The sequence below is a fragment of the Carassius gibelio genome, chromosome A21 (genome assembly GCF_023724105.1).
Source record: "Carassius gibelio isolate Cgi1373 ecotype wild population from Czech Republic chromosome A21, carGib1.2-hapl.c, whole genome shotgun sequence".
NCBI lineage: Eukaryota > Metazoa > Chordata > Actinopteri > Cypriniformes > Cyprinidae > Carassius > Carassius gibelio.
In genome coordinates, this window is record NC_068391.1 from 14,679,927 (window position 1) to 14,706,601 (window position 26,675).

The following is a 26,675-nucleotide window of genomic DNA, read 5'->3' on the forward strand; positions in this document are numbered from 1 at the left end:
AATTCTGTAGGTAGCAAGTATTCATGTTTAAAAGTTTATACCCACAAAATCCACACAACACAATAAAAAAAAAAAAACTAAAATGGTGTTTGCACTGCCAGAATGGCCTTACCTTCCCATTTACCTTACCACTGATCAGCTTTCACAGACTCCCGGTCAGAGACGTTGGCAGAGTATCAATAATTCATTGTCTTTTAATTGTGTTTTTTACCTTTAAATGTCAGACTGCACTGTACGCAGGAATGCAAAGATATTAAGACCAGTGGGCCACAGACAAAGCCAGCAGCACACTGTTCTTCACTGTCTTTGTTATAAGTGTGTCAGACATCAAGCAGAAGAAGACGAAGAAATCCAAGACTCTAGATAAAACATCTTTATCGCATCTCAAAATGACATATTTTGTCCCATTGCTTTTTATTTTCCTGTTTGAATGGAAAAGGGAACAACCAAGAGGATTCTGCGAACATTTCCATATTGTTGTTGTTGTAGTTGTTTTTTGTACGTTTGTTGCCGTTTCTTAAAAAACATGCAAATAGACAGATGTCAGAGCTGTAAATTTTTGACACAAATACATGCATTTGTTTTTATTCACAAAACCAGCCCATAGTTCTAATTCAATACAAACATTGCTGCTTTTTGTAGTGTAAAAGATGTAGCTACCGGCAATGTCATGAAAACAAACCAAACCAAACCAAAAAAGTTCAGTCTTTTTCAGTGCGTTCGATAGAGCCGAGCAAGTGCTCTGTAAAAATTCAGACCTGTACACTGAGAACAATAATGTAACGAGCCGTAATTTAACGCAACATCATGTGGAACATCATTCGACGTGATATTATGTCATGGGATATGATGCAATCTGACATAATAGAAGGCTGCCAGTACAGTAAAGCAAGCTGAAATCTGTATCTTAAATTTGGAGCTTCCAGTAGTAACAACCCGACAGAAACAAAAACAATTTTATCTTCCAATTAAGTCGTCACCAGAGTAGGGTTTTTTATGATGCATATTTGTTCATTTAGAAAACGGTTTGTAGATTTTGGAATATTTACTTTCCCTTGAAAGACAAACATAAAACTATAAATTTAAATCAAACTAAAAAAAAAAAGAAACGATCATAAAATACAGTTTTTAAGTAAGAACAATGGTCCTAAATTACAATAGTGCTTGCCATTAGCCACTAATTTTAAAATATAGCCGTAAAATTTACATTCTCTACACAAGTACGGTATCTTTCCACACGTGAACAACATTAACACCAAACACAGAAATTTTGCTGATTGTCCACACTGAGTCCGCCATTTCTGTCTGGCAATGAACAGTTCCATGTCTAAGCCACAGAAAAAAAAATTCTGCTGGAAAAGGGACATAAAGGTACCAAAATGGAAACATATAAAAGGGAATGAAAGTTGCCATAGATATTTTTATTTATGTTAAATTTTTGGTTCAAGGAATAAGTAGGTGCATCCATTACTCGTTTGATTCTTTTTGTATTGTAGTTTTATTGTTCTGTATCTTGTGATGAAGTTGTTTTTTTCATAGTTGTCTTGTGTTTCTCTTCTTTTTTTTTTCACGTAGTTTGTGTTTGTCAGCCAGTGTTGGTGCCCGAGATGATCCAAGCGAGAGTTGGCATTGCACTTGATGGCAGAGCTTTGGGTGGAGGTCAGAGGTCACAGTCCTACTGGAACCACCGGAACGCCGCGCCCGTCGGCAGCATCACCTTCTTAGAGAAAGAAAAAGAGAAATGGGGGGAGGGGACAGAAATGAGGTGCATTTAGTAGAGTGCAGTTTGGATGAAAAACACATGCAGATTTTTTTAGATCCAAATGAACATTTTGTGGATTTTAGTAATGTCTGTCCTCTTTGAAGCTAATTACATGCTAGTATACAACTAAATATTGACATTCATTCAAACTTTTTTCATAACTAAAATACTGATGACTCATCCTGCACTACACAGATTTTTGTCCAATCAAATGCTCTGTAGAACAAAAATGCCCCGCCTCCTAATACTAACTCCAGCCAACTAGCATTTATCAAATTGCATCTCACAAGTTGTTTCTAAATGTGCTTACTACCTGAACAGCTGTTTCAACTGATGAGGAACAAACTTCGGACTCATTGAAAAAATGTGTCAATATTGTACAAAAGTCTGTAGTATGACTGAAATCTGTACATACTGTATCTGCCATGTTGGCTTTATCATTGTTGCTTCACTGCCTTCCAAAAATCTTCTCCCATGGCCTAATGGGATAAGTCATTGAGTATTTTTTGTCTTTATTTAAGTCAGCATACTACTAATTTCACATGCTATATTGTAAGAAAGTATGCATATTCAGATGCAAGTTGTAGGCCATCAAGTACTTTTCGCTTACTGTTCTATGACTATTGGACCACAAAAACCTTAAGTCTTAAGTGTCAATTGTTTTTAAATTGAGATTTATACATCATCAGAAAGCTGACAAAATAAACTTTCCGTTTCTGTATGTTTTATTAGGATCGGACAATATTTGGCTAGATACAGTCATGTGAAAATCTGGAATCTAAGGAAAATCCAAAAAATCTAAATACTGAGAAAATCGCCTTTAAAGTTGACCAAATGAATTCCTAGCCATTCATATTACTAATCAAAAATTAAGTTTTGATTTATTTACGGTAGGAAATTTACAAAATATCTTCATGGAACATGATCTCTACTTAATATCCTAATGATTTTTTGCATAAAGGAAAACTCAATAATTGTTTTTATGGCTTTTGCTAAAAACATACCCCAGCGACTTAAGAATGGTTTTGTGGTCCAGGGTCACGAATGTGGTATACCACTAATTTTGCATACTGTTTTTCACAATTTGTAGGTCACTTAAGTACTTTTCACTTACTTTTTCAAGAGTACTATGAAGTCCAACATACTGCTAATTTCACAAGCTTTTTTTGCCAATTATATAGTATGGAATTATGCATATTTGGAGCAAAGTTGTAGGTCACTGGGTATTTTTAGCTTACCGTTAAATTAATAATATTAAGTCCATTTTAACACCAACTATATAATATGCAAGAACGCATCTTCTGAAACAAGTTTTCGGTCAATACTACAATATCCAAAATACTACTAACTTCACGTACTGTTTTTCACCAACTATATAGTATAGGAGTATGTATATTCATATGAGTACTTTTCACTAACTTATTTTTTACACTACATTGTCCGACATACTACTAATTTCACATACTGTTTTTGGCCAGCTATATAGTATGGAAGAATGCATATATGGATGCAAGATCACTTTTTTTTCACTTTTTAAGTTGTAGGCCATCGAGTACTTTTCGCATACTGTTTTTATTAATATTAAAAAATCCGACATTCTGCTTATTTTTAGACAGTGTTTTTTGCCCACTATATAGTATGGAAGTATGCATATATTTGAATGCAGGGACAGACGTGGTGTGGCTAAAGTTTACTTGCTAATTTAAAAAAAGGAAATTATGCCTTAGAAATCTCCTGCTTAAAAAAAAAAAGGTCCGAAGACAAGCATTTGACAATCAATGAACCTTCAAATGAACAACATTTTCTGATTAAATTCTAAATTTCATTCTACTATAAGCAGACACCATTTAGAAACTGACTTTGGTTGTTTTGCATCCTTTCGCTCTCCTCTGCGGCCGTGTGATTCATCTAATTCCTTCTTCTCCCCATTTCCTTCCCTGTTCTGTCTTTCCTGCCCCCTCCTCCTCTCTAGCCATGGGCCATGGCCCTGGCTCCACGTGAAACCCGATACGCCACATTCATTATTTAGTCACCACGCAGTCACGTCGAAGGCGCACCACACTGCTCTCGCCACGACCTCTTTATAACTCTCTCTCTCTGTATTCTTTCAGTGTTACGCATCTGTCGGTTTGGCGTCTGCAGCGGGACTCAGGTGGGCGCTGAGTTCAAGCCAGCTGAGAAAAGGAAGAAACCTTATGAGGCAACTTTGAGGTTGAAGGGGACTGAAGCTCAGGCATTGCTGGAAAGACATAACACCTTCCCCTCGACAATGCAATGCTACTGCGGCACAGAATCTTAAGCGTTTGCCAGCACTTGCCCAAGCCATGGGCGCAAACACATCCCCGCTCACATGATCACACGTGCACCAGCCCACACACTCACACTCAATATCATTCAAGCGTTCCTGAACGAAACAAACTAAGATGGACGTGTTTAAACACACACAGAAATATATGAGCCAGACTTAACGGACTAAACTAGAGTGATCCCATGTCAACAGCTGGGCATATGTTAACTCTTAACACTTTAATTTAGCACTTCTCGTGTTGTAAATAAAGGTTGCAGGAGTATTTAAAGTATTTCTTGGAGGAAACAACATTTTCATTGTCATTTACATTGTCAGGGCATTTTATTTTTTTTGTCAGAGGACAGTAAATACAATAAACTCTTGTGGCTGATAAACAATATGTATGAAATATTATAGATGCATACGTATGTGATTTTGATTTTTTTTAGGATTCTTTGATGAATAGAAAGTTCAAAAGAATGGCATTTATTTGAATACAATTATTAATTTATAAAATAAATAAATACTGACCTCACTTTTAAACGGTAGTCTTTTGACTTGTGATAATCTTTTTTTTTTTTCTTGATGTGAATATGTTGCTAAAATATCTGTTTATCATCATAGAGTATCTGTGGTATTAAAATGAACAAGTAAAAATATGATAACTGCTCAAAAATCCTTACTGTTGCTTAATAATCTGTTTTGTGTTACATTTCATGCATTTGTCTAATTTAGAGACTTAAATGAAAATTTAAGTAAATACTAATTTCAAAACAATGCAACATGCATACTGCTGAGTGCATGTGAAAATCAGATGCAACACTGTGGGTGTGTCTTGCACACGAGCACCTGGGAATTCACTGGTAGTGACCTTTGGCTTGTCACAACCCACTAGAAGTGACCGTAACGCCCAATCCTCTTTCAGAAGCCTAGCCCACAGGCGACTACTGTGACACCTGACCCACGACCTTTAACCCTAAATCTGTAAAAACACTGCACCCTGACAAGCGGTAGTGTGTGTTTCCAAGGTCATCATTCCTGCAAGGTGTCAACCAAAAGATCCACCATCTTAATCTGTGTTTATTGATTTTCCTATGAATAAGTTACCGCTCCAATCTGCTGAGGGTTCAGTTTCCACAGGTCAGTGATACACTGGAGCCGTATTACTGACCCTAGGGGACGAGAGCAAAGTTTGACTGTTTCCGTTCGATAGCCTGAGCTAAAAATTGTGGATTAAAGGTTAAAATAAATCATCTTTTTTGCATCAAAGTATTTTTTATTAAGTTTAGTGACTTAAATGTAAAATAAAAACAGCACTGACACTGGTTATTTAATATGCACAACTGTATACAGCAAATGTTTATTTTTGAGTGAACTAACCCTTTAAATTGTTAGTGACCATTAAGACATTTCTAATGTCCTATAATATATTTATTAAAAAAAAAGTTTCCACAAAAATATTTAGCAGCCAAAAACTAATTTTAAGATTGATTATAATAAGAACCATTATTAATAACTGAGCATAATAATTTATAATAATTGAGCACCAAATCATTTTATAATGATTTCTGAAGGATCATGTGACACTGAAAACTGGAATAATGATGCTAAAAATGCAGCTTTGCGATCACAAAAATAAATTACAATTTATAATATATTAACATAGGAAACAGTTATTCAAAATATAATAATACTTAACAATATTACAGTTTTTACTGTAGTTTTGGTCAAATAAATGCAGCCGTGGTAAGCATGAGACTTCCAAACTTTTGACCAGTAATGTACAATGTTTTTATTTTATTTTTCAGGTTGTGTCCTTGCTAATCTGTCTGTTGATTTCCATGTCTTTATATGTGTGCTGTATGCAGCCCTGTGGTCATGTGTGCCTTCGCTTTGTGTGTGTGTGCGTGTGTGTGTCTGTCGGGTGTCATGTAGAGGTGCAGGGTGACATCTTCTCTCTGTGTACACATCGTTTACTTAGCGATTGAAATGGGGAGATTGCATAGATTTCTATTGGTTTAAAATATAACTATCATCATAAATACCATATCCTAACCTAATTAGAATGCAGTCTGCATTTTAACAATTAAAATAAAAATGTCCACAAAACATGGTTAAGTAGATACATACTCAAAATGTATATTTCTATATTTACATAAAAAAAATTCTGAATTTTTTTTTTTTTTATGATTTATTCCAGTCAAAAAGCAATTTGGCTTGACTCACCTTGACTACATTAGGTTACACTTTTAAACATATGAAAACCTTTTGTAATTTTAGAATGAATGAATGAATGTATCAATCTATCAATTCTTCATAAAAAAAAAATAAAGTAGTCGTTGCTAGTTTAAGTTGGTCTGGCTCGAAGTGAGCTGATTTAGCTGGTAGGTCAGCTGATCTTCCAGCCTCGACAGCTGATGAACAAAACCCTTCTGAATCAAGCAAAACACACCAGCTTAACCAGATAAGACCAGTAAACCAGCTTAGTCTGGCTTAAGCTATTTTTTTTTTTTTACATGACAAACGCACAGGTGAAAAAAAAAAAATTAGTGCTAGAAGCTAACATTCATAAGAGGAAGAAAATTATTACATATAAATGTATATATAAACACACTGACAGAGCATACATATATAATACATTTTTAAGGTACTAAATATATTATGTATAAATGGAATGTAAATCATCAATTCTTCACACTATCCTCACAGATAATTTTGCCAACAAATGCTAACAAGCAAAGCCATTCAGGCACATTAAAAGACAGCTAAAACAAATGAACAAGCAGTCATGCAGCCACGTGCAAGCAGAGCTCTAAGATCTTGGGATGAACGTGTGCGTCAGTCCGGCGAGCCTCATGCTCCTAATTCTCCTGTGCTTCTTTTATATCCATTCAGACGCAGGCTTCCTAAAATAATTCCCCACATCTCCAGTCAGTGAGGTATGAGGTGGCAAAGGCCTTGACGGTCTGCACGCTACCTCGCCTCTCACTCTCTCCTCTGTTTGTATGGCTCTCTCTGAGATGTCAGCAATGCACCGTTAAAGCTGCAAAACACCCTGTACTGCAAGATCACTCCCTGTCTGTACCCTCTCTCTTAAAACACACACACTGTTACTTTACCATATATACACCAATACAATACAACTGTCAAACACGAATATAAGTGCAGTGCAAGTGCAGGCTACAATTGCTTAACCCTGCAAAAATGAGCACCATATGTCAGACTGCAAGAAGCTAGCAGACCAACTTAGTCTTGCTTGTTAAGCTAGTTAAAAATTTATTTTCTTATAGATCGGACTCCATGTTCTAGTTAATGGTGATGAGATACTAAGCAGTCTAAATCACAAAACTTTACTGGTGATACTAGCCTGCTAGGAGCTTGCTGACCAAGTTAGTCTTGCTGATTAAGCTAGTTAAGGCTGCTGACAGATAAGACTCCATGTTTTTATTAAATGTGATGAGATGATAAGCAGTCTAAACAGAAAAACTTTAATGGTGAAACTGGTCAGCCTTCATGAAGCTGGTTGGCCAGTTTAGTCTTGCTGGTTAAGTCAGTTAAGAATTCCAAGCTGATAGAGTCTTGTTGGTTAAGCTATAAGAATCCTGTGCTAAATGGGATTCCATGTTCTATTTACTGTTGATAAAATGTTAAGCAGTATAAACAGCAAAACATTAATAAATGATGAAACTGTTCAGTCTACTGTACATGATGCTGGTTGACCAGGTTAGTCTTGCTGGTTATGTTGGTTAAGAATTCCATCATGATGATGGATATGATTTAATGTTCTAATATTAATGATGATGAGATGCTAAGTGGTCTAAATGAAAAATCTTTACTGGTGAAACTGGTCAGTCTGCATGAAGCTGGTTGACCAAGTTAGTCTTACTGGTTAAGCTAGTTAAGACTCCCATGGTAATGGATTGATTCCATTTTGTAATTAATGTTGATGAGATTATAAAAGAGGTCTAAACAGGAAAACATTACTGGTCAAACTGGTCAGTCTGCATGAAGCCAGCTCTCCAAGTTAGTCTCGCTGGTTAAGTTAGTTAAGACCCTCAGGCTTATAGATACCATTTCATCAACATGAATATGATCATTAAATTCTAAACTGTTAAAATGGCAAAACTGTACTCGTGAAAGCCGGTCCGTATGACACTGACTGGTCAGGTAAATCTGCTGGTTATGCTAGGTAATAAGTCTGGTGGGGACACCAGTTCATCAGCATACAAAACACAACATACTTGGTGATCAGCAGCGCTGGTGTACTGGTGTCTCCACCAGGTTTATTAAATTATTTAATAAGATGGTGGTAACCAACTACAGTGGGGAAAATATTTATTTGATCCCCTGCTGATTACACCTGAAGTTACACCTAATGTCGTCCACACAATCTGTATCTTCCATTCCAACCTCTCACACCACCACGGGCAAGACCAAAGAGCTGCCAAAAGATGTCAGAGACAAGGCTGCATGATCTGAACAAGGCTGGAATGGGCTACAAGACCATCAACACGAAGCTTGGTGAGAAGGAGACAACTGTTGGTTCGATTATTTCGGAAATGGAAGAAATACAAAACAACCATCAGTTGGACTTGGTCGGGAGCTCTGTGCAAGATCTTGCCTTATGGGTAATGATGATCATGCGAAAGGTGAGTGATCAGTCCAAAATTGAGCTCTTTGGCATTAACTTGACTCGTGTTTGGAGGGAGAGAATGCTGACTATGACACCATTGCAAGAACACCATCTCTACAGTCAAGCACAGAGGTGGGAACATTATGCTTTAGGGCTGTTTTTCTGCTAAGGGTACAGGACGACTTCACCGCCAGTGTTGTGGGTAACGCGTTACAAAGTAACGCGTTAGAGTACTCTAATTACTTTTTTCCGGAAATGTGTAACTTAACGCGTTAGTTTCGTGCGGAAGTAATCAGTAACTTCGTTATTTTTTAAAAAAAGTAATCCGTTATTTTAAGGAAAGGAAAATCCCGACTGCAGCCTGCTTTTTGTCAGACAGTAGGCCTAGGTCTACTGTGCCACCTGCGGATGTATCAGTGGAGCCGAAGCTCTGTGATCGTAAAGTCAATGGCTGTGATGCGTCTGTGCCCTGCGCCTGACCCTGTGTGTGTCGAACTCCCGGCAAGATAGCAGAGAGGACAGCGTTTGGTTTATGGAAGTACGCACATTATTTTCAATTTGTCAACGAAAAAGAAAAGAACATAACGGTAAAATGCACACTCTGTGAGTGACACTTTAATAATATTTAGTTCGGCTATTTGTCATTTGCCTGTGTGGCAGTGAAGGATTTAATTCGGTCGGTTTGTTATCATTTTTGTTTGACAGGCAGCTGTTAATTTCTGTTAGATCATTGGCTGGCTGGTTGTTCATCATTTCTAAATGGATTTAAATCTGCAAGCCTGTTTAAGGTTGTGTTTACAAGTAAGCATACTTGTACTTTGATAACTGCGTTATTTAAAGTTAAAGAAAAATCAGGAGTTATCTTGTGGTGCTCATAATATACAGTAGCCTAGGCTACCCGGGCTGGGTAGGTGCGAATTTTGATTAATAATATGTTCTGTGATAATAAATAAAACGCCATGTGGAATAGCCTATTGCTGACTGTCTTTCCTGTTATTGTTATCCTGCAGTGTTAATTTAGTCGGATGACTGACGTTATTCATTGTCGGGAGTCACGACTTCTAGGTGCATTTAAAGGGGCCGGGGGCTGTGTCTGTCGTGTGTGAGCCACTGCAAACGGCTTTTAATTTTTGGTAACACATGAGTACTCTAACGCGTTACTTTTATGAAGAGGTAACGCTGTATCATAACTGATTACTTTTAATTGATGGTAACGTTGTAACCTAACTAACTACTTTCCAAAGTAACTATACCCAACACTGTTCACCGCATTGATGGGCAAATGGACGGGGCCATATACTGTAAAATCTTGGATGAGAACCTCCTTCTCTCAGCCAGAACACTGAAGATGGGTCAGGGATCGGACAATGACCCAAAACACACCGCCAAGGTAACAAAGAAGTGGCTCAAGAAGAAGCATATTAAGGTCATGGAGTGGCCTAGCCAGTCTCCAGACCTCAATCCTATAGAAAATCTGTGGGGGGAGCTGAAGCTTGGAGCCCAAGAAACCTTAAGGATTTAGAGAGGATCTGTAAATAGTAGTGGATCAAAATCCCTCCAGAGATGTGTGCAATAGTGAAGCACGTTTCAGGTTGTTTTCCAACCCGCAAGTCCCGCTTTTATGAAATTATTTGGCCCACCCCAGCCCACCCTGTAAATAAAGTAACATTTCTTTAATCTGCCCCAACCCGACCTGCAGGGGTCTGCGGGTTATGAAATGACCTGCTCATCAGGGACATCATGCAAGATAGGTTGCTACGTAAGCCTTCATATTGTAACCTTATCAAAGAACCTAATACAATATGAAAATAGATATTCCAAATATTGAATGTACAGGGAATTGTACGCAACATGGATTATTTTATTTAGTTTTTAATGACCTGCCCCAACCCGCCCCACAGATAAAGTGACAATTTCTTTACCCGGCCCAACCCGACTCATGAGTTACCTGCGGGGTTCGCATCACTAGTGTGCAAACCTGGTGACCAACTACAAAAACGTCTTACCTCTGTGCTTGCCAACAAGGGTTTCTGCACCAATTACTAAGTCATGTTTTGATTGGGGATCAAATACTTATTTCACTCACTGAAATGCAAGTCAATTTCAAACCTTTATTTTTTTTTCTGGATTTTTTTGGTTGCCATTCTGTCTCTATACGTTAAAAGAAACCTACCATAAAAAGTACAGACCCTTAATTTCTTTGTAAGTGGGCAAACTAATTCAATCAAATATTGGGGGATCAAATAAATATTTCCCCCACTGTAGCTTCATGCAGGCCAAGAACCAGACCAGAACCAGAATTATAAATTGATATTGTCAGGATCTCGGTAAGGGAGGAACTCAGGTGCAGACAGGGATTCTCAACACAAAGGGTTTATTAAATACAAAAAGGGGAAAACAAAACCCACGAGGGGGAAAACAACAGCTAGGGCAGGAACTAAACAACTTAACAGGGCAGGATTGATAAGACAAACAAACTCTTGACACTAACTACAAACACTCACGGTAATACAAGGACTTCAGAGGGTACAGCACAATCTCACACACGATCACATAAGTAGAACACATCTGAGAAACACAATGAACCGACGCAGGACAGAGCACACTAGGAGATCTAAATAGGGGGAACAATTAAGACACGACAGGTGTTACAGATAGGACAATCACGACACGACTAGGATAACAAGGGGGGCGGGGCAAGGGAACGAGACAACACAAGCACATGGCCCAAAGACAAGGCCATGCGCTTGTACACAAAACATGGGTCTGCCATGATCCTGCCTCAAGACTAGGAAAAATCAAGGACACGAGGGCAGGATCATGACAGAACCCCTCCCTTAAGGAGCGGCTTCCAGACGCTCCTCAAGGGAACATCAAACACGGGACATGACTGACATGACAGACTGGGACACAGACACAAACCAACAGGACATGACAAATAACAACAAAGGCAAACATGAGTACACAACGGCAGGGTTGGGGTGACAAATCAAAAAAAACAAACAGGGAAGGGGAGGGGGCGGGACCACAAAGTTCATGGGGGACAGACCAGGGCGGGTGGGAGGGGTAGGAATCCTAGGAGGACAGGACGAAGGCTGACGACGGGGGGTACGGGCAGGTCTGGGTGGTGAGGGACGGGGAGGGGTCTCGGGACAACTGACAGGGGACATGACAGGACCAGACAAGGGACGCGGGACAACACTTACGGGACGCGGGGAGACGACATCTACTGGACACGGGGGGACCACAGGACACGGGGCCACATCAACAGGACACGGGGAGACCACGGCTGGACACGGGGAGACAACGGCTGGACACGGGGGGACAACATCTACGGGACACGGGGGGACCACAGGGCACGGGGCCACATCAACGGGACACGGGGCCACATCAACAGGACACGGGGCCACATCAACAGGACACGGGGCCACATCAACAGGACACGGGGCCACATCAACAGGACACGGGGAGACAACGGCTGGACATTTGGGACTTCTGGGGACAGGGTCAGGGGACAAGACAGGACTGACGGGGATTTCTAAAATTTGGACAAGACGGGACAAATAATCAGAAAATGCTTTAGCAGCTAGGACAATTGGCATCTCCTTATGAGATGAAACCGACTGTACAAGAGTCTTTGCTGCAGAGTCGGCCGCGGCTCTCTCCTCCGCTCTCACGACTGCCGACTTGCATACAGCTTTCTTTCCCGGCTCGGGCACGCTAGCGCTCACCGCTGCTGACTCGGACACGCTCACTGCTGCTGGCTCGGGCACGCTCACTGCTGCTGGCTCGGGCACGCCAGCGCTCTCCGCTGCTGGCTCGGGCAAGCTCACCGCTGCTGGGTCGGGCACGCCAGCGCTCACCGCTGCTGGCACGGGCACGCCAGCGCTCTCCGCTGCTGGCACGGGCACGCCCACCGCTGCTGGTACGGGCACGCCCACCGCTGCTGGTACGGGCACGCCAGCGCTCTCCGCTGCTGGCACGGGCACGCCAGCGCTCTCCGCTGCTGGCACGGGAGGAAACGGGGTCACAGGACCGGCAGGCCCCCTCTTCCTCCTCTTCCTCCTTGGGCGCGGTGCAGAGACCACAGCTGGGTCAGAGGCGGGTTGGGGGAGTTCGGTCTCTGGCAGGGCTGACTCCGACGATTCCGAGGCAGACTCCCACGATAACCGTCTCCCTCGCTTCCCGGGGAGACCGACGGGTGTGGGAGGCACCTCAGGACTCTGGGAGGGGCTTGCCTGACCCCCCAGGGTTGCCACGGCCAGGACACGACCCTCCGGGATCGCCGGCAGCTGGGTAGGTGGGGACCTCTGGGGCTCCTCCTCTCGCCCGCTCACTCCGGAACGACCTCCCCTGGTCCCCCGGAACACCACAAGGCGAGAGCCCTCAAAACAATCTCGCTGGCTGGCTGATGCCATCCAGCATTGCCTCCTGTCTGCTGAGTTCCTTGGTGGTCGGTTCATTCTGTCAGGTATTGGTAAGGGAGGAACTCAGGTGCAGACAGGGATTCTCAAACAAAGGGTTTATTAAATACAAAAAGGGAAAACAAAAACCCACGAGGGGGAAAACAAGGGCTAGGGTAAGGACTAAATAACCAAACAAGACAGGGCTGACCAGATAAAGACACTAAACACTAACTATAAACAAACAAACACTCACGGTATACAGGATACAATCACAGTCACCAGTGTGGAACACATCTGAGAAGCACATAAGTAACACAATGAACCGACGCAAGACAGAGCACACTAGGAGATCTAAATAGGGGGAACAATTAAGACACGACAGGTGACACAGATAGGGCAATCACGACACGACTAGGATAACAAGGGGGGCGGGGCAAGGGAACGAGACAACACAAGCACATGGCCCAAAGACAAGGCCATGCGCTTGTACACAAAACAAGGGTCTGTCATGATCCTGCCTCAAGACTAGGAAAAATCAAGGACACAAGGGCAGGATCATGACAGATATGTTGTGCTCTCTTTGGTTTCCACAGCACTGTTTCAACTCTGTCTTGTAGCAATAAAGCAGCAGGTGCAGCACATCTCAGAGGCTTAGTGCAAAACTATTCCTATCGTGATAGGCACTCAAATTAACATCTAGTTAAGAAACCATAAACCAGCAGCACTTTATGTTTTAGACACATTTTAATCACAGGGGCTCCCTGAGACGCCATCAGACGTGACCTTGTTTGACTCCACACTGACTGGACAGCTGGGGGAGCAGACGTGGCTTGGAATTATCCGACCATTTTTAATGACTGAAACGTTAGTGACACAGCATCACCCTGCCATTATCATTCTTACGGATTGTGTTTCAATGAGTCTGTAATCAGCAAACAAAACAACAAAAAAACTATTGATTTAAAGGTTTTATTTGTGTGGGAGACATCAAATGGACAAATCTAAAATCCCTGTGTATATAGTAGATGTCAAATTAAAAGGAAGCATACGTACCTTCAAACTAATTTAATAAGTTGTCACTTTTTTAACTAAAAAGAGCCTAATGCATATTAAGCACAGAAAAATCTAACATGAGGAATAAAAATATGACAGATTAACAGATTGCAAATGTATTATTTTCTTCCAACCAGACAGTACAAGCTAAGTTTTTTTAGACAAGCAAGTCACCACAGATGAATTAATGTTAAACTCTACCAATTAAATTGAAATAATTGGTAAATATTTCAGAATTTACAGTAAACGACCCTTACAGAATGTTTATCTAAATCAGAATTGTTTCGTTTGTGGAAATCTTTTATTAATTACACTACCAGTCAAATGTTTCCTCTCTTCTGCTCACCAAGACTGCATTTATTTGATCAAAATGCCATAAAAACAGTTCAAAGAACTGTTTTCTATTTGAATATGTTTTCTACTTCTACAGAATTTATTAATCTAGGTTAATGTAAATTTCTACATATACTAATGAATTTTTAATATACACAATACAATTTTACAATAATATATTCATGAATTAACATTAAAGTAGATTATTAAATGCTGTAAAATTGTTGTTCATTATTAGTTCAATACCAAATGCATTAAATAATGTTGAAAAACTGAACCTTACTGTAAATTGTTATTTTTATTTTTTTTTACATTATTCAAATTTTAGCCTTTGTACAATCCAAATAACTTGGTTGACCTCAGAAAGAAGTCTGTAGGACCATCAGCCCCCACTGATGAGAGAAAGGAGGGTTGGGCCATTCGTCACAGACACCTGGTGCTCCAGATGACATCCCTGTTGCCAGATGGATTTCGTTGTACTTTAAAACACATACACATATATGTCCACATCATGCCCACCACAACATCTTTAAAGGATTAGTTCACTTCCAGAATAAAAATGTCCTTATTATTTACTCACCCCCATGTCATCCAAGATGTTCATGTCTTTCTTTCTTCAGTTGCAAATAACTTGATATAATTTTTAACCACAAATGCTCGACTTGCACCAGCCCAAACTCACATATTACATAGTCAGATTGGAAAGGTCACACATGACATAGGCGGAAGTACCAACACAGTTTTTACAAAGTGAAGGTGCAAAGAAAGTCAAATGCCCTTTACAGGAAAAGGTAAAACAAAGATGTCTGACTATTTTGAAGTTGCAGATAAAAAATTTGATAGAGTTTTCTGCTTTTTCCTACCTTTTAAACCAGAGTACACAGACGAAGAGCTATCCATGCATAACCTTTCCAACGTGATTACGTAATGCATGAATTTGCAGATGTGTATCGTGGAACTAGTGCAAGATGTGAATTTGTGGTTAAAAAGTATATAAATGTGTATTCAGATCAAATCATTTCGCAAGGTAAGACCCCTATTCTTCCATTGGTATTTAGACCCCTTTAAAGCTGCATTCAACCCATTGGTCACCATTTAATTCCATTATATAGAGAAAAATATGGAATTTTTTCCTCAAAAAAAACTTTATTTCTTTGTGACTGAAGACAGAAAGACATGAATATCTTGTATGACTTTGGGGTGAGTAAATTATCAGGAATTTGTTATTCTGGAAGTGAACTAATCATTTAAACATGCAGTACCACCAGGTTGACGAAACCACCTCAGTAAGATTCTTGATCTTAACAAAAACAGGATCTCTAAAACCGCATTGTTCTGTAAAACCAAACCAATGAATGCAGGGACCTATAAAAGCAGCCATTCTGGAGGGCGTCATGTCTCTGAGGAGTGTCCTAGTAGTGTCAGGGAGGCAGGATGTTGGAAGAGTGACGTGATGCCGCAGTGGGGGCAGATTAGAACAAACCCCATGGTGCATGTCTGGTCATATTTCCCTCCCCTGCTACTGTCAGTGCCACCTGTCACCCCAAAGCCTCATCTCCCAGCCTAACCCTCAGCAGACACCGCCATCATGTACAAAGTTCACCCGAATTAGAAGTAACAAAGGTTACCATGCTTTCTGGACACAAAACATTCCCTCTTTACCATTAAGAAACAAATAGAACTGAACAAATTAAGAAAGGTCACAGATTCTCAGTATTGTTTACCTCTAGTGCAGCAGATGGTTTCTTCTTGAGCTCCTCGCACTTGCGGAACTTGCAGATCTGGTGACCTGTCTTGCGATTCCGGCAACTGCTGCACTGCTCGCAGTTAATCCTGCGCCGGCAAGGTGGGCACATCCCGCAGCGTTTCCTTTTCTTCTTCCCGGAGTTAATGGCGGAAGCCAGCTCGCTTTGCACTGGGTACTCCGTCAAGCTGGCCATGTGCAGCGCACTGTCGGCGAGAAAGACTCCGGCCGGTGTCATGATGAACAACCCAGGGTTAAAGGGGAAGCCGCCACCCACACCGTATGGGAAATCAGTGAGACCCCCCACACTGTCGGCCACTGATGCTCCTTCCAGGTCGACCGTGCCCACCTCGCCCACTCCCATTCCCCCTGGCAGCAACATGTGCTCCATGCCCGCCCGCTTAAGTAGTGCAGCTGCCTGGGCAAAGTGCAACAGGCCGTTCTGTCCCTCCAACACCTGCTCCAGGGTTCGGTCCAGCTTGCTCGGCACCAAGGCCGAGGCGGAAGGCTGCTGCGGCTGCTGCTGGGCAGGCTGGGGCTTGGCCACGTGGCTCTTGGCCTGGCCGTTGTGTTTCAGTCTGTTGGCAGTCTGGGGGCATGCAGCGGTGTACTGCGAGAGGGTGCGAGACCTCTTTAGGCTCTTGCTAAGGGGCTCACTGATGATGCCGCTCCGGTTGCGGCGTTCGATAACAGGGCTGTCCTCCCTGCAACTGTGCTTGTCCTGGTCCTGGTCTGTGTCCTGGGCCTTGGGTGTCAGGCTGCCCTCCGGCTGTCCGCCAGACATGGTCTAGCCCCGGGGTGTGACCGTGGGAAGGGGGGCGGGGTTGGGGAGGGGGCGGGGCTGGCGAGGGAGGAGCCAGGCAGCGCTCACAATCCGCTCAGCGCCCAGGTGAGGGTGGAGCCTCCCCTTAACAGGCAAAACGGCCGGCCAGTGGCAGGCAGACCCAGATTCCCTCAGCTCTACACTTCAGCCCTCATCCACATCTTTCCGCCAACAACCTGTAAACTAAGACACCAAGAAAGAAAGAGAGAGAGACGGAAAGATGTTGAAAGCATTCTGAAGCTTAAAAGAGACATTGACAACAAAAAAGCAGTGAGCGGCGACTTGGGCCTTTCTTTTGCATGTCTACTACATTTTATTGCTTGCTATACCAATGTCCTAACTGTGCCTGAGAAATCAATATGTACATTTATCTTCAAACCCCATGTAGAAAACATTTAACAAATCGTAATCATCCAAAGCAAATTGGTTTACTTTTCAGAAAAGCACAACTTACTGTTTCAGTTAAAGTTGAGAGAGATTCCCTTCACCCAAGGTAAAGCAGACAGTACAACACACTGTTTGGTATGCTTGACTGAAGGAACCCATTAACTTCTCTTTATCAAGATAGCATGTGTATCAGTTATTAATCAGTTAAAAATTAAAAAGTAAAAAAGTAAAAAATTATTACATCAGTTTTAGTGTGAATAAATCAAAATGTCTCAGGCAAGTGCAAGTCAAACTTCAGTTAAATTACTGTCCCACATTTGTTACATAATTCCCTGGCACTTTATTTTGAATGTACTTGTTACCTTGATACCCTTGATGATCTATAATCACATATAGCTGCTGTGTTTGTTATAAAGAGGTCATATACAGAACAGGTGCTATTTGTGTCCCTCAATGATGGGATCAGCTATCTATAGTTAAATTACTTCAACAGTGATAAACAACTGATGCCATCTTTTACTATGTGCTTAAAAGACCATTTTTTGTGTTTTTTTATTTCTTTTTTATGCCAACACTTCTTACTGTATTAGCAAGTATCCACATTTTGATAAAACAATATATGGAAATGAAAACTATTTTGTTTTAATTTACTCTCTGTAAACAACAGTATTTAGATTTTCGTTTTAGCACCAAAATTATATGTCCACCCTGTTATCATCATTTTTTTGTGCCTAAAATAATGATTTGTAAATCTAAAAACCTTTATTAATGAACTCATATTTTTAAAAAGTGAACTTTGCGAGGACAGTTAATGTCTCCTCTGTTTTATCATTATACTTTTGAGAATGAACACCAATCTTAAAATGTCAACCAGAATTTTCTGCTGATGAATGCTAGATGATCTGTAGAATTCTCAAAATTAAGTTGCACATAAGTAATTTCATGACCTTGATTGCAAGGCTTGTAATGTCAAAGAAAAAAAACTGTAAACCTGTCAACCCTGTTACCTCCAATAGAGCCTGATTATATCCTAGTGTTTTTATTACACAAATGTAGTAACGGGAGTTTAAGATGGCGTGGTGTATTTTAATAACACTTTGTCTGTTAGAATGTTTATAATGTTACAGAAAAGTACTTAAAAAATTACATTTGCAAACTTGAAAAGGCGCCTGTTTCGTAAAATAATCCATAGAGACCCATTGTCAATCACGCATTGAAATATGACACATGACAGAATGCCGCTGAATGACTGGACACAGAATTTTACCTCATGACAGAATCCAAACGCCAAAAACTCAACCCTCTTTTTTTATTGGCTGCCCCCGTCCACAACAGAGACATCCACAAACACCCACACACACAACCCCACTGAGAAAAGCTGAGGAAATGGCCGGGCCAGTCCTTATAAGGGAAACAAAGGGACAGGGAGGGAGAGAGGAGAGGATAGGGGGTGGTGGAGGGGATCTACGCAGTGTGTGGAAATTGGAAGGCCAGAATTAGTGGGAGGTAAAGCTTCAAAGGCAGGAGCGCAGCCCCCGCATTCTCCCCAGCTCAGGGGTCTGTGGCGCCAGCGGACCACAGCCAGCCTCTTTCTCTCTTTCGCTTGCTCACTCGCTCTATCTTCTCCTTCCCAAACCAAGGGCCACACTGCACCAGGCTGCCTTACCTCACGCCTGCCAAACCTTCCCTGCCGCGCACATCTCTTGCTGGGACTATAGAAGCACCCGACCTTCATGTCCCAAAAGTGCTGAAATTACATAGCAGCATTTGATTCAGTATTAGCAGCAATGACTCACTTCCTATCCAAACCTAAGGAGAAAAACATGTCTCTAACGGACCATGCTAGCTTTCCATGGACAGCCCATGGTTTCTCTTTTATCCTGGCTTGGAATGGCAATATGGCACATCTCAAATCCGTTCCACTCTTATGGTTGCTGCACCAAGCCAACAGTTGGCCACACACCACACGTTATCCTAGCAGCGGATCGTAGTCCATCCACGGGATATACACTCTTATCTGTGTTATTGTTTTGTTTATAAAATTCAGTTTATGATATGCTGTAATCCAAGACCAGTGTACACTGCCATTCAGAAAACAGGTTAATACTGCAAGGGTGCATTCAATTGTTTAAAAGTGACATTTATAATGTCACCAAATATTTCTGTTTCATACAAATGCGGCTCTTTTCATCTTTCTGTTCAAACATTCAAACATTCCTGGAAAAAAAAAAGTTTTCCTTTTTACAAAAGTATTAAGCTACACAGTTTTTTTCAAAATTTACAATAACAAGAAATGTTTCTTGAGCACCAAATCGGCATGTTAGAATGACTTCTGAAGGACACTATAGACTATAGTGATGACTGCTGAAAATTCAGCTTTGGCATCACAGAAATAAATTACAATTTGAAATATATTAAACAGGTATTTAAAATTGTAAATATAGCTAAAAAAAGAAACTGTATTCATCAAATATATGCAGCCTTGGTGAGCATATGATATTCTTTCAAAAAAAAAAAAACTATCCAACCCAAAACTTCTGTGTAACGTTCAGATAAAGTCAAAAAACAATACGTGTAAGAAAGAGGAAGAGTGACCAGTCAGATGGGGTGAGAAAAAAGGCAAGGGACAGGTGCCTCAATGTTAGCCCTACTTGCTTAATTACTGTTCCCAAAGTAACCATTAGGGTGATGGAAATGGACCCACAAAATGACTTAGCAAATAAGCCCACTGGACATAAATAAATAGATTTGCTTCCTCCTGTTTTTTTTTTTTCCCCATTAGGAGTAAATTCAGTCACACAGCTTCCCAGTGAACTAGATGCTATCTGCGGTAATACTCTACCATTGATCTCAAAGCAAATAAAATGCAAACACAGTGTGTGATGGTTACTAAGCATTGTCAGTTCTTTGTTGTCTCCATCTGTTCCTGTAATATATGACCTGTGTTTGCAGAGGTCTCGTAAAGGCTGAAATAAGTGAATTTGTCTGCCACTGACTCCACATTGGCTGCTGTCAATCACTGTAACCTCTTCAACACCAGGTCCACCTCAAAGTTAAACCATCTTCCAGTTTCTCTGCACCTGAGGACTTACATCAAATGATGTATCCTCTGGTCATTTAATTTAATCAATCCATCTACAAATGTGTGACTCCCACATTCTGTCAACCCTGCACACTTGTCAACACGCTCCTACAATATTTCTGTCTAATTAAGTCACAGATTTTTCTAATTTAGTCAAATTATTGTTATTGCAACACTGTCATTTCTTTCATTCCTCTTTGACAGTATATTTTTTTATATACATTTTGTATACATTTTAAATTGTCACCGAAATTTGGGCGAGCATATGATGTTCTTTCAAAAACATCTTTTGTCACCAGGGATGCAATAGGGATGCACAAAATGGAAATTTTAGGTGATACTGATATGATGGTGATACTTATTTATATTTTTGAAAGCAAACTAGAACTAGAAATAAACCCATGACCACTTGGCTACCGATGATCAGCTTTTTACCATTCACATAAAATGGTAAAACAGTCTGACCATGGACATATTGTGCATTCATTCCTAATTAGAAGTGATCAACAAAATGCCCTGTCAAGCTTCTCTGGTAAGAACAATAAAGCAAGAGATAACTTTTATTGTCTGTCCCTTTATCGCATTGCGTCATTTAAGATGCACTGAATTGTTTTTGAAAAACCCATATTGATTGACTACTATTGTGAATATTGGTTGGGATGAGTTTGTATGTGGTTGATGAAGTCATGCAAATATTTGTGCTTTTCTTAGGGTTCGACTTCCATGTTAAAAAATGACTTAACACACAAGTTAAATGACTCAGGGTACACAAACAGCTGACGCAGATGTCATGAAGTTCAGGTTCAGCCGAGGGTTGAAAACATTTAATGCGAGAGATGTATTCCTCACCTCAGGCCACACACTGCATTCTCTCCTTTACAGCAGCACAATGCCTCACTCCCAGCTGTAAAGATGGCAAGCTAGACCCCAAGGCAATTAACCTAGGCCCATCCGAAAGCATGGTTATGAATGATTGTAATGCTTTGTATTCATTTAAATAGAGCTTGTGTAATCAGACCCTTAACCATGTAATCAGCAGCTCAGTAGAGGAAACATAATGACCCATTTATAGCTAACGTGGACTGTCAAAGCTCCGAAATATTACAGAAAAAGGCATGAAGTCAGATGAGTCAATAAATAAAGCAACTGAAAGAACAATCAGACTGAGAACAAACTGTCTTAAGCAAGAGCATCATTCACAGACGAAGTCATCCTGATCTCATCAGTCATATGGTCAGGATCAGTTCAGCTGATTAATCATTCATTGCTTGCGTGTGTCAGTCGCTTCACACGAAATTCAGATATATATGAAACCCTCTTTTGATCCATCCTTAAAGTGAACGTAATACAATAAATTGGTGTCAGAGATTGCCAAAATACATCAGTTTGATCAATTCAGCTGTCTAGTGTGTTAGCGAGCCTCTTTACTCTTCATAATCAATAATGTTTGACTGGTTAGGGGTGACAAAAAACAGAGCGGGGCTGTACTGCAATGGCAAACGGCAACCTCATATGATCTAAAAACAGAAATGAACCCATTAAGAGTGAGGATGGAATATAAAAACCTCTTTCCTAAAGTTGTCATTAGGTTACAAAAACTATCTTATTTCGCTTCAAGTCCAATGTGTCACAAATGTAAGATATTAGCTTTTGAGGATATTATTCTTTGATCAAATGGAATAAGCAATGACCTCGGACTGACAAGAGTGAATTCGTTTTCAAATAGAGGTTGAGAGGGCAAAAAACTTACAGCTGAACAGGAAAAGGCAACACATTTGAGAGACAACAGGCAACAAGTTGAGAGAAACAGACGTCGTTGTTTTTGTTCTGCTATAATGACGGCTGCTAGCATTGATGCTAGTCAAACAGTCTGGTTGTGTCGTGTGAAACCAGCAACTAGCTAAGTGCTAAAAGAGCCTACTTTTGGAAACATTATGTGACAGAGACGTCTATTTCACGTATACATTTATATGGGTTGTTATTGGGCTCCTAAACATATAATATGTGTAAAGGATTTGATCAATTTCTTGCAGATGCGAATGCTTTCAGAGCTTGTACTTTTAACGTTTGACTGACTGAAGCTGTGTTAATGTTCTGATCAATCTGAACCAATCTGTCACACAACACTGACACGATGGCATGGAGTAACAACTTTGGGCTTCCTCTTTTCCTCTCTCACAGTCTTTGCAGTCAAGGACACTAATAATAGATAAATAAATATGTCTAAAATCTTAAGATGCCAAAAGCAAAATCTGTCTGAGAAGTGTCAAACCTGATCATATTCATTTGGTCAGCATTTATTAATCGGATAACTGCAATACCCAGGGTGTCAAAAAAAAAAAAGATAAAAGTAGTGTGGCTATGATAGCCGCCACACACATATTCAGCAGAATCATTAATGTACTAAAGCAGAAGATAATAGCTCCATAAAGATGTTTCTGGAGAGTTTTATGACTGATATCGCTACATTAAAAGGAAAGAAGTCCAGTAATGGCTAATTATACCCAAACAGCAGTTTGAGAGGATGGTTTTGGAAATATTAAACTTTGCTTCCTGTAAATCCTTAAAATCTTTAAATTACAGGCATAGTTTCTCCTCTAATTCCCATCTGCTGTATTCAACAATTATTGTTCATATATGACAGTTACAATGAGTATTTACACTCATGTTACTTTGTTTTATGTTGGCTGAACAAGTTATGAAAATGATATCTCGGCTGATTAACCGGAAGACACATTCAGTATGTCTCCACAGTAGACTATTTAAACATTCATGTTAACTGACAAAATGTATTATTTTATGCATATTTAGTTTTGCAAGGGCTCTAATGGTAATGTCATGTGAAGCAAAGGCAGCTTAAGTCTACTCCCTAGAGACAAACACGCGACTAATTGGTCCTCCCCCTTTTGAATAACAACTCTACAACAGATAATTCTGCAGTGAACAAGACTTAACTTTTGAAAGTATCAGTAATATAATATTTTATATATATATATATATATATATATATATATATATATATATATATATATAAACTTTTATATTTTGTACACGCACATCCACACACATACATACACACACACACACACATATGTGTGCGTTTACAAAATATAAAAGTTTAATACAGCATTATTTTCTTTCATTAGAATGTGCATTGACTATCATACATTTTTACCATTATTTTTACAGAAAAATGTCAAGAATGTCAGTGTATAGTCTGTATATAAGTTCTGTCAGTCTTGTCATATTTAGAACAAAACTCATTAGATGACAGTTAAAGACTCCATTTAAGGATCAGTGCAGACCCAAAACACTAAGTAGGACTTTTAAATACATTTTAAATCTTTAACCCTCTTTGCCACAATCTTTCAAACAACTAAGTTTTACCAATTTGCATTTGTCAGCAAGACGTTATTTAATTATTTAAAATATAATAAAGCTTAGAATCATCATTATTAGTTATTTATATTTACTGTTCAGAGGGTTTTCCATTTTTACATGTGTCTGTGTGTATTTGTGTATATCATTTATAACAAGTATTTCTAATTTGTATAACAATTAATTTATAATAATTAATACATTATTAACAGTTTCAGTGTGGAGTTTATGTGTGTATGTATTTTTTATTTATTTAACGGACCTACATGTTTTCTCTCTTTTCGGGATTGCCTGGTTTCTCTCATCCCAGAGAGAAATGAAAAACTAAGAGATGGAATATTTTCACTAATGCAGTTTATTTTGTAAAAATGAGCATCTATCTATCTATCTATCTATCTGTCTATCTGTCTGTCTGTCTATTGACCTATCTATGTATGTATCTTTGTGTCTGTATGTGTGTGTGTGTCCGTGTGTGTCCGTGTGTGTGCATTGGTTTGGGTGGTTTATGAGTACACACATTTTTATAATGACAGGACACAGGTATTACAATATGAAGATGGTTTATGAAGACACTACCTGCGTCCATGTAATTCAAAAATCTTCAAAAACATATATATATAGGTTTCCTGTCAGGGGTAGGTATAGATGTAGGGTTGGTGTAGGGCGATAGTAATACAGTTATACAGTTTGTACAGAACAAAAACCATCCTGTAAACCAAAAATACCAACATGTGTGTTTGTGTGTGTGTGTGTGTGTGTGTGTGTGTGTGCGAGCGCGTGCGTGTTACTGTAAGCCTATAGCGTAATATAAGCATAAAATAGCCAATATTGTGTTTATATTTTTAATTTATCAATTTATTAAAAAATAAATCGTTTTATAGTTTGTCAATCAAGAACACTAAACTTCTAATATTTGTAAAATGTCCAAGAACCATTTAAAGTAATGGATAAAAAACATTGCCATTGAAGAGCTGAAGAAAAAGCAGAAACAAATCACTGTGAGGTTTCTTCGCAACGTCACGCGGGCAGATATCGTGTAATTCAGGTAATGAGACACGCACACACCTATCTATCTCCCCCTGCCGCTGTCTTATTTCCTCACACCGCTTCACAGACACGCACACACATACTCACGCATGCATGCTCTCACACGCAAGCACTACACACGAACACACTTGCTCACGAGACCCTGAGGACGCTGACAATAATTCATGTTTTCAAAGCTCGCTCCGCCAGATGTGGACTTTGCCAAGCGGCGCCCTGAGCATTTGCATAGCTCAAAGTTAAATGCGCTTGAAAACTTCTCCAACTCTTTGCGTAATAGCGAAAGTTAATGACTGGCAATCACACAAACAGTGCGTGCATGAGCGCCGCGCGCTGTCGGCCGCGGACTGCAGCAGTAAATCCCCGCGCGCTCTCCGGCGGCGACATCAGCCAGATAATATCCTCTCGGCGGAACAATGAAGCGCACATTTGAGCATAATCCCTGCGCGATGAGTTCAACAAATCACCATAAATCATGAGCGACTAAACAGCGGATTTGAAACACAGTCAAAAAAAATATGCATATATGTCATTATATTAACGAGCAGCGCGTTTTAGTAACACACAGGTGTGCTACTGCTGGCAGACCAAAAGTTCCGCGTCTATAACATAACGCATCATCAGCTACAATACCACCTGTCGTTACATGCTGGAGCAACTATCATAAACGTCATCGGCATCATAATTTTACGAGCTAATTATTCAAGAGAGTGTTAAGTTTGTACATCCCATCATAGCTTTTGAATAAGATAAGAATTAGTATATTCTGTCATTTGATTAAATGTGCATTCTAAAGAAACAATGCAATATTACTTCCTGGGAAGCGTAGGCTAATCGTGTTTCAATAAGACAAATAAAGCAAAAATGCATGTCCATATTGTCCAGTCGCTAAGAATATTTGTCGAATCTTCATTTAATTTGACATTAAAGCAGCACAAAAATACCTTTTGTCTAGACTCAGTTATCTGAAACCTGGGTCTCTGCGGTGCCAGTGTACGGTCTGCAGCAGCACGACTGCCAATGTACGGCACAATCATTCTCCCGTTTTCCCAGCCAACAAGATCGTAAGGAAGATGACATCCCAACTTTGAGCAGACTTCAACAAAGTACGATTCCCCCCCCTTTCGATGTATCTGCATATTTGCAAACACTGGCCCCTTTTTTATTCGCACCTACCAAGGCAGATCCGAGCAGAGGGGAGGGCTTCCACTGTCCGAGCGCCCCTTCTCCAAGCCTGTCGTGGAGACTGATGGCAAAAAGAAGAGAGAAAAAGCTTATTCTCCACTTCCAGAAATCATGTAGGCTTCGACCGTGCCGAGCGCGTGAGGAAGAGAATAGTGAATTATTGCTAAACGTACTTTCTGGGAAGCTGAGCGTGTGGGCTCACCAACCTTTCGATTCTCGCAATCCCACCTCTACATCCAGAAGAACATGCAAACACATTTCATAGATTTTTGGAGCTTCACGTAAAAACCGAACTGGACTTTCGGCGTCATGAGACGGAGGAAACACACAGATAAACAAAGACATTTCACGTTACGCGACGCTTCTTTTTGGCGACTGTTTTAATGTCGAAGCAGAATGTGTAGGGTGTTTTCTCGATGTGCACGTGCATTGTGAAAGATTTGAGGGTTAATGTTACCAACGGAGATCTGTGGAGACTCTGTCTCTCTATGCTCTGTGCAGCCTGTGATTTTTTTTTCTCTAGGAGCAAAAGTTGATATGTCGTCATACCGCTTTAAG

At 40.2% G+C, this 26,675-nt stretch overlaps 1 protein-coding gene across 5 annotated transcripts; it reads right to left on the minus strand.

Annotated features, from left to right (window-relative positions):
• Window positions 1–358: 358 nt before the first annotated feature.
• LOC127941986 (CXXC-type zinc finger protein 5) lies at window positions 359–26,436 on the minus strand. Of its 5 annotated transcripts, none has more exons than XM_052537490.1 (4): window positions 26,291–26,391; window positions 26,109–26,178; window positions 16,199–17,224; window positions 359–1,720 (listed from the first exon to the last, which is right to left on the minus strand). In XM_052537490.1, exons 3-4 carry the CDS (start codon window positions 17,000–17,002, stop codon window positions 1,676–1,678), a joined length of 849 nt encoding a protein of 282 aa, XP_052393450.1. In that variant the 5' UTR covers window positions 17,003–17,224; window positions 26,109–26,178; window positions 26,291–26,391; the 3' UTR covers window positions 359–1,675. The 5 variants fall into 5 exon arrangements, with proteins under 5 accessions (XP_052393450.1, XP_052393452.1, XP_052393454.1 ...); XM_052537492.1 differs by having other exon boundaries at window positions 26,105–26,178; XM_052537494.1 differs by having other exon boundaries at window positions 359–1,717; window positions 26,291–26,376.
• Between the last annotated feature and the right edge of the window lie 239 nt (window positions 26,437–26,675).